Source organism: Ovis canadensis, chromosome 3 (assembly GCF_042477335.2).
Source record: "Ovis canadensis isolate MfBH-ARS-UI-01 breed Bighorn chromosome 3, ARS-UI_OviCan_v2, whole genome shotgun sequence".
Taxonomy (NCBI): domain Eukaryota; kingdom Metazoa; phylum Chordata; class Mammalia; order Artiodactyla; family Bovidae; genus Ovis; species Ovis canadensis.
In genome coordinates, this window is record NC_091247.1 from 203019455 (window position 1) to 203039723 (window position 20269).

At 38.1% G+C, this 20269-nt stretch overlaps 1 protein-coding gene across 3 annotated transcripts in view; it reads right to left on the bottom strand.

Moving 5' to 3' along the window:
- The window catches only part of PIK3C2G (phosphatidylinositol-4-phosphate 3-kinase catalytic subunit type 2 gamma), a 651998-nt gene that overhangs the window by 336716 nt on the left and 295013 nt on the right, over window positions 1-20269 (bottom strand). For all 3 annotated transcript variants that reach the window (XM_069585610.1, XM_069585608.1, XM_069585609.1), the window contains exons 12-14: window positions 18558-18680; window positions 12329-12457; window positions 2804-2918 (exon numbers count right to left, since the gene is read on the bottom strand). In XM_069585610.1, coding sequence (XP_069441711.1) covers window positions 2804-2918; window positions 12329-12457; window positions 18558-18680 — 367 coding nt within the window. The remainder of the gene's footprint in view (window positions 1-2803; window positions 2919-12328; window positions 12458-18557; window positions 18681-20269) is intronic.

Below are 20269 nucleotides of genomic sequence, written 5' to 3' on the forward strand. Positions count from 1 at the left end.
TACTAGTGCCACTTGGGGAGCTCAGAACTCAGATCTACTTCACTCTGTTCACTGCTTCCAGTCTGCAGCATAGTGTGAAAAAAAGAAGGCTGACTGGAAGGAATTAGGTTCTGTAACATATTATAACCTGCATCATACCATAATTGTCATCTTTTAATAACATAGACAATCAGCAAAGCACAGACCAGAAAGAAGTTGAACAGGCATAGTACAGTCCTCTCACTGTATGGAGGTGGAAAGTGACTTGTTCAGTCATAACGTTTACTGTTAAAGAGCTAAGACTAGACTCCGAATCTCCTGACTCTGAGCCTGATGTCTTTCCCTGTGACTCACACTGACTCCTTAACACAAACACTGGTTGCAGAACTTGCTTCTAATTTCCTCACCATCTCATAATCTTTAGGTTGAAAATTCTGCTCTAAATTTAGCTCTGTGTAATTAGAATGTGACTAGTTATTAAGGCTTTCAACTTTATTATCTCAATACCTCTTACTTTATTTTGTATATTTCATCATCCGTTGAAAAAATTCTGGCACGTTTCCATCTATGTCTATACCATGTGAAATTATTTTGCAAGAGAAGATAATTGAACATTTTTTCATCCTGTTGGATGATTTCCATATCTTCTCTCCTTTTCTTGTAAGATAAATTCTGTCATAGGGGCTTCCCAGATGGCTAAGAGGTAAAAAAAAGAAAAAAAAAATCCACCTGCCAATGCAGGAGACACAAGTTTGATCCCTGGGTCAGGAAGAACCCCTGGAGAAGGAAACATTAATCCACTCCAATATTCTTGCCTGGGAAATCCCATGGACAGAGGAACTGTAGCAGGCTACAGGTCATGCAGTTGCAAAGAGTTGACTTAGTGGCTGAACATGAGCATGTGGTAATTCCATCCTGGCTGTAGGTCTCTACATGGAAATCTATGCTGCTGAATCCTTGATACTTTTATTCAGCTTCCACTTCCAGGATCTGTGCTCCTAAAGCAGCTGATACCCTCACTTGAGAGGAATCAAGGAAGGTCTCATCGGATAGCCTCCTTCATGTCTCCCACCCTACCCCAGCCACTAAAGACCCTGATAATCATTAATTTATATCCATAAAGCTCTGCCAATGGGCAGACTTGGAAGATTTTTGTTAAGCTCAGGTGGTTTGGATCTGGCAAGGAAAAGTCTGCATTCATCCTCTTAAAGAAAGGTAGTTGTCCTGTTACAAGGAAACATCTGCTAATCACCAAGTCATCATCTGTTGAGTGTCTAGGATGCTATGCCAAGATCCAACCTAATCAACCACTTCTTTGGTATGTGTGTGATTTATTTTTTGACAACACCTGGCTTTTATTTTGTATTTTGTATTGAGGTATATAGCCAATTAACAATGGTGTGATAACTTCAGGTGGACAGCAAAGGCACTCAGCCATACATATACATGTATTCATTTTCCCCCCAAACTCCCCTCCCATCCAGGCTGCCACATAACATTGAGCAGAGTTCCCTGCACTATACAGTAGGTCCTTGTTGGTTATCCATTTTAAGTATAGAAGTGTGTATGTATCCATCCCAAACTTCCTAACTATCCCATCCTTCATTCCCCACCCACAAACGCCTGCATTGGCAATCAGAAGCTCCTTCTCTGTGTGTCTCTCTTTTGTAACACTGTTTTTTTTATCACCCCATCCACGGATTAGAAGTGGATCTTCAGCTACTGTCTGGAGGGGGAAGTTCTTCCATCTTGCAAAGTGAAAGCCACGTTTTCTTATTAGTGCTGCTTTTCTTTTCCATTTTTAACAGCTTACTTTCCATGTTGCTAAACTTTGTCCCTCACATCCTTTACCGCAGACCTGGAAATTCTACAAACCTATAGACTCTACTAATTTCCTCCAGCATAGTGATTCTCACTTGAGGGCAATTTTATCCCTAGAGACCATTTGACAGTATGTGGAAACATTTTTGGTTATCAGAACTGGGAAGTCACTACTGGTACTTGGTGGGTAAAACCCCAAACACTGTTAAATATCCTACAGTGCACAGGGCACCCCCCACAACAAAGACTCATCCTATCCAACATGTCAATAGTGAGAGGTTGAAAAATCCTGTGCTGTGGCGCACAGCCCAGTTTTTCCCACGTAGATGGAGAGTCTGTATTCCCCGCATTTGCATGTATGGGAGAGGTTAGGCTTTAGGTATCTGATGAACCTGATCATTTACCAGCATGAAAAAAAGGGAGGGAAATGAAAAAAAAAAAAAATCCTCTGAGCAGAAAGGATGAAAGCCCAAAATCATTAATCACCTTTCATTCATGATTACAAATCACAGAAAGGAGAGAGCCTTTAAGGAAAAAGGAAGGATTTGGTTTGCTGTTTCTCCCCCTACTATTCAGCTTAATGGCTAGTCATTTAGGAAACATGTAACAAAAGAGATTTTAAGGCAATATGACATAATGAAGAGGTAGGTGTGAATAAGGTACCAAGTTAATAATATATACTAATGGCTGTTTTTAGACAATGGAAAGAAAAGTGAATATGTATAATGAGTAGACTCCTGGCAACAGTCCATTCCTTTCCTTCCTGATTGTGTTGGATGGAGAATGGCTTGAAATTGCTATTATATAAACTGGGAGAAAAGTGCTTTGAGAACACTGAATGCAAAATAAAAGCAATAGAAGTTTTACAGATCCCAGCAGGCCGGAGAAAGAGAAGACTATTAAAATGTGAGATCCTGGAAGAAAATTGTTTCTGTAATTGACAACAAGACATTTATCAAGTAATGCGTGCTGTGTGTACTTTAATCTCATAGCCTGGCCTTACCTGCAGGGTCACTGGGGATGGCTGACTTACATCCCACACTCCTGGAGTGATCATTTCCATGGGAGGCTCACTTTGTAGTGTCATGCTGAATAGCACAGATCCGAGAATGGATCTGCTGCAAAAGACAACACATATGGACACACAAAAGTCATTTCAAGAGGGAAGGTACTACTGTTTATAAATTTAAAAAAAAATAAGCACCGTTAGCTATTTAAGTAGCTTCACTCAGTAGTTAAAAGAGAAATAAGATATTCCACAAGTCTAGATACTGATGAATGGTTCGTTTCTAATAATACCATATGCATGGTGATGTCTGTAGATCCCTACATTTATTTTCCACGAGAGAAAACTGTTTCCACGATGGTTTCTAACAGGTAGCACTTACTCTTAATTTCCAACAACGCTGATTACAAGATGGGACTAAGAATCTCAAGTTTATATGCTTGGAGTTATGACTGCCTTAAATTAATAAAGATGGTAATAACTCTTAAGAATTTTTTTTTTTTTGCTTCATAGGGTGACTAAATTCCCTGGGCATCTTTAAAGATATGAACTGTAAATTTACAAAAAGAAAAGATTTAAATTAGCATATGATTTGCAGATCAAAGTAGTTGTGGGACTTCACGGAGGAAGTGGTTCTTTATGCATAAATAGAAAGATGATTCATATTCTGAATATTTAAACCTATGTTGTAAATTACCATAGTAAATGAGAGTGAATACAGAAAAGACTTTAGACAGGAAGAATTCATGGATAGTTTTAACAGCTTCAATGACATCCAAATTCACAGAGGCTTATAGAAATTAAAAAACAAGCTATACCTGGCTTGTATATATGAATAAGATTATTGGTTAAAATGTTCTACTGATCTGAGAACAGTCTTTGATTAACATACCAAATTAAAACTGTAGAACTTAAAGTCAACAAGATTAAAGTTTATATAGAATTTTAATTCATTAAGCAAGTCTTTGGAAAATAACATAGAATTCTGCCTTGCCATTTAATGGACAAATATGCAAAGTAAGAGGAAAAAAATCCAAATAAAGTTTTCTAAACCCTTAGCTTCTTGAGGCTTGGCTTCTTTAGCTTTCATATTGAAAGATACTATTAGAAACTATACAAGGAAGTATAATTTTAAGCATTATTGTGCAGATATTTTTATAAAACCCAAGAATATTGTTTTAGCAGGATGAATTTTGAGTCATTTTTATCCCTTTCTTCTATCCTCACCTCATCTGGAGAAACTTGAGTTTTGTTTTTTGTTTGTTTGTATTTTGGTATAACAATACCAGGGACCAGTATTAGCCAATACCAGCATTAGCAAAACTAGTGTCAAAGTGTTAGCTGCTCAGTCGCATCTGACTCTATGTGACCCCATGGATTGTAGCCCGCCAGGCTCCTCTGTCCATGGAATTCTGCAGGCATGGATAGCCATTCGTTTCTCCAGGGGAGCTTCCTGACCCAAAGATGGAACCTGGGTCTCCAGAACTGCAGGCAGATTCTTTACTGTCTGAGTGACCAGGGAAGCCCACAGTATATTAGCAAGCTAAAAGTTAATTCAGTAGAGATAAAGATTAGAAAATTATCACTGTGATTTTCTCTTTTACCTTTCAGAGTATATAATCTTGCCCCAAATGGTCTGAAGCATCCATCTTCTTGGGAAAAGTTTTGGATTAGTTTCAGCCAGAACGCAAAAGAAGAGTCCTATAACTGAGCATGCAGGGCTCAGATGTTAATGTCCTCTACAGTGTTTACAGAAAATACACCTATCCATGGTAGAGTAAACAGGAGCGTAGGAAGGTGGGTGTGGCATACTGGAAGGAGAATGTGGCAAAAGAAATAGCTACCACTTCCTGGCAATTTGAGTTGGTGGGAAGCAAAAGACAGAGAAAGAGGGGACAGTGCGATCATGGTATCCCAAGTTCCCCTCTTCTGCCCATAGGAAGGCAGATGGGGAGGAGTGTTAAGTAAGTGAGCACGGCCTAATGCTGAAGGCAGAGGGGGCTCTATTTCATGCTCTGTGCTTCAGATCTGAGAAGAAAATCATTTCTTGAGCTGATCCTGTACAGACTTGAAGAGTGACCTTTAACATGGGGCCACATGATATACAGACCAAAGGAACTCATGTTCACCTTATTGGGTTTTTGGTTTCTTTACAGAAGAGCCAGAATCTAGACAGAGCTGAAGATGTCTGTGTGAGAATGTTTCCATAAAGGGAGTCAGGTGGTGGGGACAAAGGGCTTCTACAATAAGGGCATTTGGTTAGACCATCTGAGCTGAGGTCAGCTTGGAGTCCTGTGTGGGTCTGTAGTGCCTGCAAGACCCCAGGACACCCTGGCAATGTCAGTTAGCCCTAGCCAATTTGGGAGAGTACCAATCACAGGCTACAATAGATGGAATGAACAACCACCAGCTTAAAAATGCCTTTGATTTGGATATTGTATGTCACTAGGCCAAATAATCTGTTTCTTTTCTGATCCTTTGTATCCAGATTTCCCAAATGACACAGTGGTAAAAAATCCACCTGTCAATGCATGAGATGAGGGTTCTATCCCTGGGTCAGGAAGATCCCCTGGAGAAAGAAATGGCAATCCACTTCAGTATTCTTGCCTGGAGAATCCCACAGACAGAGGAGCCTGGCAGACTATAGTCCTTGGGATAGCAAAAGAGTTAGGCAGAACTCAGCGACTAAACAACAACGGTCCTCTTAAAGACTTAGGGTGTCAGGAAGCTGAGTGATTGAGCATTTTATCAAAGGAGGCTGCATAATTCTAAAAGGACCTATTTAGATGATCAAATTGGCTAATTTTTTAGTAATGGAAAACTTGTTCTCTTCCTTAGTTACAGGGTGGGAGCTCATGAGGAAAAGTGTGATATATTAATTGTACTTTTTCTTCACATCTAAGTTGTGTAGTGAGCTATATTTATGGCCCTACTATATTTATACATCTTGGCCATATTTCACTCTGAAAATCTGAGTGATCTAAGCTGATTCCTACAAATAATAAAGAGACTCAAGAATAACTGTGAGTTATCTGTCATTTGTCTCCTCAGATGGAGTCTGGATCAACAGTCACCCTGGCCTTAACCCTGAGTTGTATGGGGCACAGTGAAGTTGGAACTCTGGATTCAAGTATACGTATGAAAGGATGTATCAAGGGATAGGGCATAGAGAGAATGAACTTCTAGTTGTCCAGTTAAGGTTAATATAATACATACTTTAAGACAATTCTGGGGGAGAGGATGTTTCACACCATTCTTTTGGTTCTCTGTGTGCAGAAAATTACCTAATTTATATTCTGACAAGGGGCCTTTTTCAATATTGTAAGCATGACTGAAGGACTACATTTCCATAGATGTCTGTGAATAGAAAATATGAGGATGAGGAAGATGATCAGTGGAATCAAGGGGTTTAAAGAATGCATCTTAGTGTTGGTAGTCTCAGAAAAAAGGATGAAAATGGAAATTTTTAACTTCCAAGTTGGTGGGATTCACCAGTAGGTTTTACATTACAATGCCATGCAAATGTTTATGAAGTCAGTTAAAATTAAGCAAACAAAACAAAAACATGATGAAAGCAAAGCATACCAGAAACAGTTTCATAATTGTGGAACGAGCACCAGATTTATACCAGGACATCTGTATCCTGTCTTCATTAGCAAGCCTTAATTTGCTTGATTTCTTTGAGCTTCTGACACAGAATCAGTAGTTTTATATTTGTCTTCACGTGGCCTTGTGTTTAGGGGAGTAGACTTTAGAAAGGTGATGTGCTGTGCTGTTCTTAGCCACTCAGTCCTGTCTGAGTGACTCTACTACCCCATGGACTGTAGCCTACCAGGCTCCTCTGTCCATGGGGATTCTCCAAACAAGAATACTGGAGTGAGTTGCCATGCCCTCCTCTAGGGGATCTTCCCAACCCAGGGATTGAACTCAGGTCTCCTGCATTGCAGGGGGATTCTGAGCCACCAGGGAAGCAGAAAGGTGCTGAGGAGATGGCAAATTGTTGTTTAGTTGTTAAGTCATGTCCGGCTCTTTGTTACCCTATGCACTGTATGTAGCCTGCCAGGTTCCTCTATCCATAGGCTTTCCCAGGCAAGAGTACTAAAGTGGGTTGCCATTTCCTCCTCCAGAAGATCTTCCTGAACCAGGGATCAAATCCATGTGTCCTGCATCGGCAGGTGGATTCTTTACCACTGAGCCACCAGGGAAGCCCTGGCAAATAGATAGGAATCTAGAATTTCAAATGCTACCCTGCATACCTCACCAACATGTATATGCACTGTTCATTGATCTTATATGTGGACATTTTGAATAAGATGTCATTAGCAAAGGACTATGCTGATAAATAACATTTCTATCCTTAGTTCAGTTCAGTTCAGTCACTCAGCTGTTTCTGACTCTGTGACCCCATGCACTGAAGCATGCCAAGCTTCCATATCTATCACCAACTCCTGGAGCTTACTAAAACTCATGTCCATAGAGTCGGTGCTGCCATCCAACCATCTTGTCCTCTGTTGTCCCCTTCTCCTCCTGCCTTAAATCATTCCCGGCATCAGGGTCTTTTCTAATTAGCTAGTTCTTCGCATCAGGTGGCCAAAGTATTAGCATTTCAGCTTCAGCATCAGTCCTTACAATGAATATTCAGAACTGAATTCCTTTAGGATGGACTGGTTGGATCTTCTTGCAGTCCAAGGGATTCTCAAGAGTCTTCTCCAATATCACATTTCAAAAGCATCTATTCTTCGGTGCTCAGCTTTCTTTATAGTCCAAATCTCACATCGATACATGACTACTGGAAAAACCATAGCTTTGACTAGACAGACCTTTGTTGGCAAAGTAATATCTCTGCTTTTTAATATGCTGCCTAGGTTTGTCATATCTTTCATTCCAAGGAGCAAGCATCTTTTAATTTCATGGCTGCAGTCACCATCTGCAGTGATTTTGGAGCCCCAATAATTAAAGTCTCACTATTTCCATTGTTTCCCCATCTATTTGCCATGAAGTGATGGGACTAGATGCCATGATCTTAGCTTTCTGAATGTTGAGTTTTAAGTCAGTTTTTCACTCTCCTCTTTTACCTTCATCAAGAGGCTCTTTGCCATTATGGCTCTTGCCATAAGGGTGGTGTCATCTGCATATCTGAGAGTATAGATATTTCTCCTGGAAATCTTGATTTCAGCTTGGGCTTCATCCAACTCAGCTTTTCTCATGATGTACTCTGAATATATGTTCAATAAGCAGGGTGACAATATACACCCTTGATGTACTCCTTTCCCTATTTGGATCCAGTCTTTGTTCCATGTCCAGTTCTAACTGTTGCTTATTGACCTGCATAAAGATTTCTCAGGAGGCAGGTAAGATGGTCTGGTATTCCCATCTCTTGAATTTTCCACAGTTTTTTGTGATCTACACAGTCAAAGGCTTTGGCATAGTCAATAAAGCAGATGTAAATGTTTTCTGGAACTCTCTTGCTTTTTCCATGATCCAACGGATGTTGGCAATTTGATCTCTGGTTCCTCGGCCTTTTCTAAATCCAGCTTGAACATCTGGAAGTTCTCGGTTCACATACTGTTGAAGCCTGGCTTGGAGAATTTTAAGCATCACTTTGCTAGTGTGTGAGATGAGTGCAATTGTGCAATTGAGCATTCTTTGGCATTGCCTTTCTTTGGTATTAGAATGAAAACTGCCTTTTCTAGTCCTGTGACCACTGCTGAGTTTTCCAAATTAGCCTGCATATTGAGTGCAGCACTTTCACAGCATCATCTTTTAGGATTTGACATAGCTCAACTGGAATTCTATCACCTCCACCTGCTTTGCTTGTACTGATGCTTCCTAAGGCCCACTTCATTGGCATTCCAGGATGTCTGGCTCTAGGTGAGTGATCACACCATTGTGGTTATCTGGGTCATGAAGATCTGTTTTATACAGTTCTTCTGTTATTGTTGCCACCTCTTTTCAGTATCTTCTGTTTCTGTTAGGTCCATACCATTTTTGCTCCTTTTCCTGTTAGGTTCATACTGTTTCTATCCTTAAGTGTGCTTTAAATTTCAATATTATACAAATTCCTATGCTTGGAAAAACCAAATGAAAATCTCTAGCACCAGGAGAACAGATAGGCTAGTTGACCCTCTTTGGCCCCCTGTTTCCTCAGAGAATTTTTTAAAAATGGTTAGAATAAATTAATTACTCCCATTTTTAGGTATAGGATTCTACGCATCCATGGTTTGGCATTCTGGAACCAGTACTTTCAGAAGATTTGATCTTATAAAACTCTTTGAGACTCTGACTCTCATAGATCTAATAGGTTTCATGGCCAGGAAGAGAGACAAGATCCCCTCCTGTGCTGGTGAGGTTTCCACAGCTCAGAAGCAGGACGTAACATCTAAGGGCAGGAAGGGAGGCGACTTGAAGTAAGAAGATGTGTGCAGAGAAGCCAATTCTCCATTCTGGTTCTTGTTCTATTCCCAGGTAGCCCAGTGACCTCTAGCCAGTCCCTTAACCTTCCTTCATCATAAAGATCTTCATATATAAATAAGATATTTGAATTGAGCTCTGAGAGTCTTTCTCCTACAGGATGGAAGAATGATAAGGCATTTTTATCTACAACTTGTTTTTATTATTTGATTTTAAGGGTATATCTGAAATGACAATACATAGTGGGGTCAGGGTTGGCTACTCAGACAACAGTCTCAGGAATAAAATTGTATTATGATTTACTTAGGATTCTTTTTAAATTCTACAAAAGAGATTCTCATTTTCCTGGATTTTAACTCATCTCAGGAACTCTGGAAATACTGATGCCTGGGCTTCTCCACAGACCAATTAAATTAGAATCTTTGGGAGCACTTGGGTTTTGGGTTTAGTTTTAAATCTCCCCAGGAGATTCTATTGTTCAATCAGGGTTGAGCATCTCTGCATTGAAGGAGTTTACTGCAATTTAGAAATGCTAAGTAAGGACCACACTATTTGTTTTGAATTTAAGTAGGGAAGGTAGCTCATAGAAATGACTGAGGTGAAAAAAAAAAAGAAAGAAAGAAATGACTGAGGTGAGAATAACCCTGTCTTACTGCAGTGGAGGCATTGTGAATACAGATGTGGTAGAGCCCTGTCTGCAAAGGAGAGGATTATAAAACTTCTGTGGGCAACATTTTACCTTTGTTCTTGAAACATATCCTTTTAATAGGATTGAAAGTGAGTTTGTGTGCTTGAAAATGTTGAACTTTATTTTTATTTGTACACACTGTTGATACAGCCATAACCAATACATATGAGTTTAAACTCGGCTGGTTCTTCTGAAACCCACCTCTGAAACCCACAAAGAGATAGAAAGACTTTAAGTCTGCATATTTTCAGGTCGTGTGTATCTTGGAAAAATAAAGACAGAAATGCTCATTACAGCTCCATATGACTAGGTATGAGCAATTTGAACTGAAATAAATGGCAAAACTGATACCAAATGTTTATGGGCATGGGTCATGCCCATAAAGGAAATGAAATTAAGTGACTTATTTAATGTGATCTTGAGATACCTGCATTACATAAATTGGGTTAGAATCTCTGTAACTCAAAGCAATGAACACAGTGGGAGTTATTACATCTCCCCAACTGGCCACGTGATGGATTTCTGATGTCTTAAAAAGATCTAAATTTCTTTACATTGTTTAGCCCAGGAGAGAGCAGATTTTCTGATTTTCATAAGAAATGATCTTTTGGAAACACTTTCACAAATGCTTATTGAAATCCTCTGTGAAGTAAGTTGTGTTTCTGTGATGTCTCAGCATCCACAATTTTGCCATTTACCCTTAGGAAAAGCACTTAGTATCAGTCCCAGATGGCATTCCTTCAAGATACCCATTGTCTCTAATCACTTGCATCTTAAATGTCTACCAAAGGTTAAGTGACAGATGACAAAACAACATGGAGGCAGTATTTTGCTATCACAATAACCATGTAGAAAAAAGCCTTGAAGATTAGTTTGAAAGTCAAAAAATATTCCAGACCTTTAATATATTTAACAAGTTTCTGATTACCTGTTATGTACAAAATAGTGTTAGAGGTAATAAAATGGATTTTTTTTTCAGTGAATAGCTACAAATGTATTCTACAACATTTTAGATCTTACTGCAGATGAAACTTTAAAGAAACTCACTCAGGAGAAAGAAAGGCACCTGTGCAGCTGCTCCCAGTGAGAAAGTAATGAAAGTTCTTAGCCCACAAATCAGATTTTTGAAATATCTGCTAACAGCAGTTGGTATTCCCGTTAGGGTTGAACTGTTTCTTACAGACTTTTGAGATCTTATTTCATTCTAAATTTCCTATAGAGATTGATTTTCTTCTAATTCAGTTTAATAAACCTGTACTGATTGCCTATTTACAAGAGGTACCATGTTAGATGACAGAAATTACCAAGAAAATACATTCCCTCTGCTCACACATGTGGAAACTAGCTGTAACATGAAAACAAATAAAAGAGCAACACATATACACATACAAACATGCACACCATGTCATTATTAATCCAATAGAAATGATTTATAAAATGTATTCCAGAGGGCTTTCCTGTAACCTAGTGGTTAAGACTTGTGCTTCTACTGCAAGGGGCATGAGTTCGATCCCTAGCTGGGGAACTAAGATCCCACATGCTATAAGGTATGGCTAAAAGCAAAACAAACAAGCAAACAAAACCAAAATATGTATCACAGTTACTTTGATGATATTTTATTTATACTGACAAAAGTGGGAACTAAAACCTGATGAGGAATTTTGTTAACATTTTTATATTGCCAAGTCTTTCTAAAACAGCGGAGGCAGAAACACTATAATATTAAAATAACAACACAAGTTCTAATTCTTCAAAAGTCCTTTTTTTTTAACAGTTTGATTCTAAAGCAAGTTTTGTCAAAGGAAAATAACTAAGATGTTTTAAAATATTTTTCTTTAATAACACAGAGAATCACATTACTGACTTTCTCAAATATTCTAAGTATTAATAATTCCAAATCCTTATGGTTAAATTTACAGCTACTTTTTCAGTGGCAACCAGTCCTGACAGAACTCCTATTTGGCTTACTTTTCTGAAAAATATTGTCTTAAAGTTGACATATTTTTTTTTTTCTTGGCAATAAAAGGTCAGTAAGCCAATTACACTGAATAATTTTACTTCAGCCAGAATTTCAAGACTTACATTGTTGCTAAATGACAGTACTGATCTAAATCATTTTGCATTAGTAATTCCAGAGAAACTGGCTGGTCAGAGAAGGAAAAGAAATTGAGACTGGTCATGGCAATACCTTTTCATGGTAAATGATCCAGTTGACAAGCTGAGCATGAAGCTTGTTTCTAAAGCCATTTCTACATTTTGCTTTTCAGTCCTGCTTTCAATTGTCGTGATTAATATTGAGGTAGCTCAGTTTTAGAATGAAACATCTTCTTGATTTTCTCATTATGCCATATACTGAACATTATCTAGTTCCAAGGAGGTTTTATTGGGATGGAAGTTTTATTAATCACAAAAGATATACTTACTGTTTTGGAAACAGTGGAAAACAAGTCCAGGCCAATAAATCTGCATTGGTTGCATAGGTAATCCCAAACAATTTTATAGTGAGCATGGATTCTCTTGGAAGTGATTTTATTTCAAGAGGAAAATTGATCCTTAAAATAAAAGAAAAAATTAGGTTGGGCTTCCCTGGTAGCTCAGATGGTTAAAAAAAATTGTCTGTAATGCAGGAGACCCTGGTTTGATTCCTGGGTCGAGAATATTCTCTGGAGAAGGGAATGGCAATCCACCCAGTATTCCTGTCCAGAGAACTCCATGAACAGACCATGGGGTCTCAAAGAGTCAGATACCACTAGGCAACTAACACCTTCACTTTATTGTGTGTCAAGCACCGTTAACCCTTGATCTCATTAATAGTCCCAGCAACTCTAGGACACTAGGACCCAATTACTATGATGTTTACATAAACATTTCCTTCTAATACAGTGCTGTGTGACACAAGTATTATAACTATTTGAATTGAGGCATTCTCTCAAGTTATAATGTTTTATCTTGTAAGTGCAGAAATATAGCAGAAGTACTAGAGTAATGAGATTGATTACTCTATGGTGATTGTTTTGATTTTGATACATAAGCTTATTTTTTGAAAATTACAAAAACTTGAGCATCAAGAAAGAATGATTAACATTGTCTTAGGGAATGGGGGGGGGGGACAGGAAATAACTCATAATGGGTCTTAAGCAGTAGTTGGCTACAACAAGGTAAATAGTTGGAAAAGAATATTCCAAAAAAGAAAAAAGTGCACTGACAAGGACATATTAGCATGGAGCTGAGGAATGGTGAGTGGTGCATTGTAGCTAGAACAAGAAACGTAGTCAAGTTGGTCTTAACCTGAAAGTTATGAAGGATGCAATTAGAAAGATAGGTGGTTGCCAGAATATTTAAGAACTCTGTATGCCAGGCAAAGGAATTTGCGATGTTTTTCCTAATGGCAAAAGGAAACGTTTAAATGAGAGAGCTAAAAGCATAGAGAGTTGTTTATAATTTTAAATGTGAACTATTCTGGGTGATGATGAGATTCCAGGAAATTCGGGGCTGATTGCTGAGATGTAATAGACAGTACAATTCCTGGATATGTCAAGGTGAAGAACATCAAACTCAGACCCTGTAGATATGGGTAAAAAAAAAGTGGCTAAGGATAAGCACAAGGTTGTTAAAGGTGGAAAAAATTTGAATTTGGGCATCAAATCCATTAATCTATATAAGATTGCCTACAAGGTATAAAGATACTGTAAGACTGGGAGGAATACACTTGAGTGGTTGAAGAATCTAAGAAGAAAGGGGTTTTGACAGGAAGCTGAGAGATCTGAGGTTCCTAATGGTGGACAGGAAGAAGGATACCTTTCTTTCCTTTCAGGAGTCATCTTGGCTACATAGAAATGATACAACAGTCTCAAGAGAAATACAATGTTTAGGAGAGATAGATTTATGGGTGGCTAGGAAGCATGTGTGGAGAAGGAAACAGCTACCCACTCCAGTATTCTTGCCTGGAGAATCTCATGGACAGAGGAAACTGGCAGGCTACAGTCCATTGGGTCGCAAAGAGTTGGACACGACTGAACGACTTCCACTCACTCACTCAGGAAGCATGTGAGAGTTAGACTATGAAAAAGGCTGAATGCTGAAAAATGGATGCTTTCAAATCATGATGCTGGAGAAGACTCTTGAGAGTCTCTTGGACAGCAAGGAAATCAAACCAGTCAATCCTAAAGGAAATCAAGCCTGACTATTCACTGGAAGGACTGTTGTTGAAGCTGAGGCCCCAAAACTTTGGCCACCTGATGTGAAGAGCTGACTCACTGGAAAAGACCCTGATGCTGGGAAAGACTGAAGGCAAAAGGGGAAGAAGGTGGCTGATGATGAGGGGGTTAGATAGCATCACTGACTCAATGGACATGAATTTGAGCAAGCTCTGGGAGCCTGGGAAATCCCATGGACAGAGGATCCTGATAGGCTACAGTCCATGGGGTTGCAAGAGTCAGACACAACTTAGTGATTAAATCACCACCAGGAGATAGTAGAGGACAGAGAAGCTTGGTATATTGCAGTCCATGGGGTTGCAAAGAGGTGGACACAACTTAGTGACTACACAACAATGACAACAGGCAGCATTCAGCCTCAGGAATAAGGAACAGGTAATTCACACCAGTGACCATAACTGATTGTGAGGAAATACACATCTTTCCCCTCAACATGCTATTTTCTGAGATGGAGCGATCTAGGTACAGGTGTAAAAAGACATCTAACAAAAGGAAAAGACAGAAGAGCTATTTTAGAGGTAAAATGGATAACTAATAATTGACAGACAGCATATTAGTAGAATAGGACAATGACAAATTGAAGATGAATTTCAGGCTCCTAGATTATGTTAGTGGATCCTTTTAACTGATAGAAAACACAGATAAGGAATTTGGGGTAGGTGACTTACATGTGGCTTATGGCGTACTGTCACTGAGTTAATAATAACTCAGAGATGTCAATATGTAAACTAGGTGTGGAGATGAGTCAAAGGATTTGATTCAAATGTTGGCCCTGTGACTAAACAGATGTTCTCTGACTGATTAATTTAAACTTTTTAAGCCTTGTCTACCTATAAAAAGGAAAAAAATATTACATAACACAATATGTGATACATGGTAGATTGTATATCAGCAGTATATTCATTATCCCATCAACAATGTAATAAATAACTTATATTAGCCATTGTAAGACAGATGAAATATAATTATAGTTAAAAGTAAGGGAAGGGACATACATATACCTATGGCTGACTCATGTTGATAATATGGCAGAAACCAACAAAACATTGTAAAGCAATTATCCTCCAATGAACAAATTTTTTAAAAAAGGAAGGACAGAAAACAAAGGAAATGCTAAAGTAAAATTATTTTTCAATATAAGCAAAATTTAGACTATTGAAAATTAAATTATCACACATTTAGTTATCCAAAAGTTGTTCTTATCATTTATATTTTTTCACAGTTATAATATTCATTCAATGTAATGTGGACTATTACTCAGCTTAAAAAGAAGCTCTGAAACTCAACATAAAATGTTGATGATTTTGTGAAATGCACAGTACTTTCTTGAATATTCTCTTTTACCTGTAATTGACTTTCTATTTAGTTTTCATAATTTTGTGTCAGGATGGAAGCTATAATTTCACTTTATTCCTCATATAATCTGGAATGTTCTTTTTCCCATTGAGTCTCTCTTCTTCATGTGTAACTTCACTTATTAGTGAGCTTTTCAAATCAAGAATGACAAAACATTCGATAAGTTACAGTGGATAGTTACTGCCAATCTCCATTTTGTCATTTTTATTAACAAAAATAAATTCTTCCAGAGTAAGAATACATACTTTATAGTTATTTATTCATTTTCTTGAATACATATGGATTTTTAAGCCAGAATAATCTCACAGTCACTGAGAAATCCTTTTTATTAACTTCTACATGGTTATTGAAAAATCAAAGGAATGAACTTTACACAAAAAAGGAAGAAAAATACTTTGAGATAATTCAATAAGTGAAGTAAGATTTCTTCTCTATATCTACAAACTTCAAATTTTAACCATATGCTTGCCTTACTCTACTATTTAAAAATGAGTAAAAACTAATTTTTTTCTTAAACATTCTTTGCTTCCATATAAGACAGTTTTTCTAAATTCAGAATAACTTTTTGATAGAGAAATTGGGAGATTTAAAAAGTCACACTGTATAGAATTCCCCTATTAATACTGATATAAAATATGGACCATTGTAAGGACTTTGACTTTTGTCTGAATGAAAGGGGGAGCCATTTCAGGATTATAAAACAGTAGAGTGAGGTAGCCTGACTTACATTTTAAAAGATGCTACTTGAGCTGTTGTATGGGAAGCATTATAAAGGTGCAAGAGAAGTAGGGTGACTATTACAAGGCAGTTGTAGGAATACAGGGGAGATATGATGGTGGCCTAGACAAAGGAAAGTGACAAGAAGTAACACTCTGGAAATATTCTGAGGAGAGAGCCAGCAGGATATCTGAGACGAGAGCCAGTAGGACATTCGAGACATGGGTCTGAGAGAAGGAAATTCAGGCTAAGGATCTGATCTAAACAACCAAAACTGGAAATGATCATCCAGGGTGGCCATCCGTGGGTAGGACAAATTTGGAGTGTAAGATCAAGAGTTTAGTTTTAGACATGTTGAGTGAATAAGTACGAAGTTTGTGACCGATGCCTGGGTTGGTGATATAAATTTGGAGTTGCTGGCATACAGATGGCATTTAATGCTGTATGACTATAAGAGAAAACTAAGCCTATAAATATAGATAGAACAGAGGAAGCTTAAGGGCTAGGACTATGAGCAGTCTGGGAGAAGAAAAGGATACTGAGAAGGAATGTCCAGTGAGGGAGGCAGAAAGCTAAAAGAATGTGGGAAACAGCTCTTAATAGATTATGTAAAATGAAGACAGAGAAACAAACATCAGATTCAGCTCTGCAGGTCACCGGTGACTCTAACGATCAATTTCAGTGGAAAAGAGATGATGAAAGCCTGACTGGAGTATGTTTTAAAGCAGGGGAAAAAGCTGAAGAAAGTGAATACAGACAACTCTTTGGAAGGGTTTGCCGCAAACTAGAGAGAAAAATGGCATAGCTGCTGTTGAAACAATAAAGCAGAGGTTTTTTATTTTTTTTAAATTTAAGATTAAGAACTATTTGCACAATATAAATATTCAGCCTAAGGTTTTATATGTTGTAAGAAAGTATGAAAATCACAGTAAAAACCTCAGTTTTGGAGTCAGAGTGCATCTGAGCACTGGTTCTGTCATTCGCTGGTTGTGGGACCTGGGCCAAGTTAATATATGGCAGAAACCAACAAAATATTGTAAAGCAATTATCCTCAAATGAACAAATTTTTTAAAAAAGGAAGGACAGAAAACAAAGGAAAGGCTAAAGAAAATTTATTTTTTAATATTAGCAAAATTTAGACTATTGAAAATTAAATTATCACACGTTTAGTTATCTAAAAGTTGTTCTTATCATTCATAGTTTTTCACAGTTATAATATTCATTCAATGTAATATGGACTATTTCTCAGCTTAAAAAGAAGCTCTGAAACTCAACATAAAAATGTTGATGATTTTGTGAAATGCACAGTACTTTCTTGAATATTCTCTTTTACCTGTAATTGACTTTCTATTTAGTTTTCATAATTTTGTGTCAGGATGGAAGCTATAATTTCACTTTATTTCTCATATAATCTGGGATGTTCTTTTTTCCATTGAGTCTCTCTTCTTCATGTGATTTTAGAATTAGGAAATTTTTCTCTTGAATTGTTTAGAAGATGGCACATATATGTCAGTTGAAAACAACCATGGATAAGCTTTAATTAAGTCAGAAGAAAAGTGAAAAGTCAAGTGAAAGTCGCTCAGTCGTGTCCAACACTTTGTGACCCCATGGACTTCTCCATGCCAGAAAACTGGAGTGGGTAGCTGTTTCCTTCTGCATGGGATCTTTCTGACCCAGGAACCGAACCAGGGTATCCTAATTCTAGTAACTGAGCTGGTTAATATATTTTTGGGGAGTCACTTATTACATAAAATTCATTCACTTGCCAAGCCACATTTACTGGACTTTTACTGTGTCTGGTGCTGCTTTAGCTGTTAGGGACAAAATATGAAAATTAAATAAATAAATAGATAGATAAAGATCTTGGTAGGAGTTGATTATCCCAAATGAGATGACATTTTACACAATGCATAGATAGTTACTGTACAAAAACTTGATTGCTTAAATAAATTTGCAATTGGCTTTTGGGAGAAAATGGAGATTACATATACCATTAGGTGACATCTTTCTTCTTTGTTATAACTGAAATCTATCTCCCTCCAATACCAATAGAGGGTATTTCTTTTATCCACAGTCTACAAATGATTAATAATTCTCTTTTTCCCAGTTTCCCTCTTTGAGCAGCTCAACAATATAGATTGGATATTTATCTAGATTTTTAAAGGCACCTTTAATCTGTTGAATTGAAGTCAGTGACCTAGTATGCTTAGCATATTTACCACATGTCTGAATCAAATCAACCAGCTACATTAAAAAAAAAAAATTATATCTTTCACTTAGAAGCAGCAGGGGAGAGGGGAAGTGGAAGGAACCCTGGTCTTTATTAGACAAACAATTCTTTCAGAATAAAGATTAAACTTACGTTTCATTCCAGTTGACCAAGGAAAAGAACAACTTTTTGACAGGAATATTTCTGCAGTTTCTCACTTGGCACAGCTTCTTTCCAGCATATGTAAGCCAACAGGAGAAAGAAAATGCTTTGTAGCTAAAAAGAAACAACATTGATTCAATAAGTTGAACACTGTGAAGGAAGCAGTATTCTATGTGGGTCAGTTATTTTATAGTTAAAAGTCAAATGATAAAGTGATGTTTGTTTGTACAGAGTGTACTTTAAAAATTACTAAGAATTTATGTTTGGTGGCTTCAGCAAAATTGCAGAATAATGGGAAGTCCTAGACCCTCTTTCCCCTGCTGGAGACACCAATTCAACAATACATGGATCAGTTTCCTTTGTAAGAAATCCAGAAACCAGTTAAAAGGCTCTTGCACCCAAGCACAAAACCAGTCACAATGAAATCAGTAGGAAAATTCATGGCACTCATTTTGCAGAGCCCTTTCTCCCAGCAGAGTGTCATGTGACCAGGAGAGAATTCCTAACTCCCATCTTCTCCCTAGGGTGAGAAATAGAAGACTGGAACATATGTCTGACATTCAGAGTTTTTAGGGGTTTATCCAAGGGACTGGTTTCTCTCTTGCCTGAATCTGAGTGCTGAACAGAAAACAAAGGCAGCTAGTGGTCTAAGCTAGCACAAACTAACTCACCACTTCCCCGAGCTCAGTGCAAAATGAATAGGAGAAACCCCCCAACTCCCAGCTTCTCCCTTGGGAAAGATCTGGATTGTGATTCCAATAGGATATGATATTCCAGGGGCCATGGGATTTAGGAGAACAAAAAGGAGCTGGGAGGCTTGCTGCTGCTCCAGAGGATTTGTGGGACTGTAGGCAGAGGCTGATGCAATCTGATGATCTCTGAATTGGCAGGAAGAGAGGGGGAGCAGGGAGAGTGCAGTGTGCATCCAACAGTTTGGCTATCTTTGGAAGCTGTATGAGGGTCTGGTTTATGTCTCATCACCAGAGCATCTATGGGACCAGGCATACTCTGAATGCTGGCGCCCAACTGAGAACAAAAAGAGCTGGGCAGCTTAAGGAGAACCAGCAGGAAGGACCACAGGCTGACACTGGATGAAACAAGAAATTCAAGTTCTTGACAAAAGAAGTAAAACCTCTCTAAGTGTGAATTGACACACACAAATCCAGGGAGGATGCACCTACAAGAAAGGTTTGAAAATCACCAAATCTCTAGCTGATTGGTAACATTTGGTCAACCACAAATTGGCATTTGCCATGGATGCTTGCCATCTACCTCTGCAAGGATTAAATCACATGCTACTGCAGTTGCTGACCTCCAACACCCCCTGAAGGAGTTCAGGGTAGACAGCAGAAATGAGGCACTCTGTGTTTCTGGAAACTGGCAAGGACAGGTATTATTGATAGTAAGATATTTTCAGAAACTGAGTTTATGAGCCTCATGCTTGATTTTCCTCATATCTCGAAAAGCACCAAAATCCTTCATATCTTGAAAAGCACTAAAATGATCATTTATCATGACTAGCAGAAGCTTCATGAAACCAACAGAAGCTTTCTACAAAAAATATGTGCTTGATTGCATGTATTCCCCCTTCACCAAAGTCACATATATGCTGTCCGTTCCCCCTGCCTCTTTGGAGCTGTTTTTCAGCGCTATCTGAGGTGCTCTCTTGCAAACTAGAGTCCTCATATTGCGCCAAATAAAAC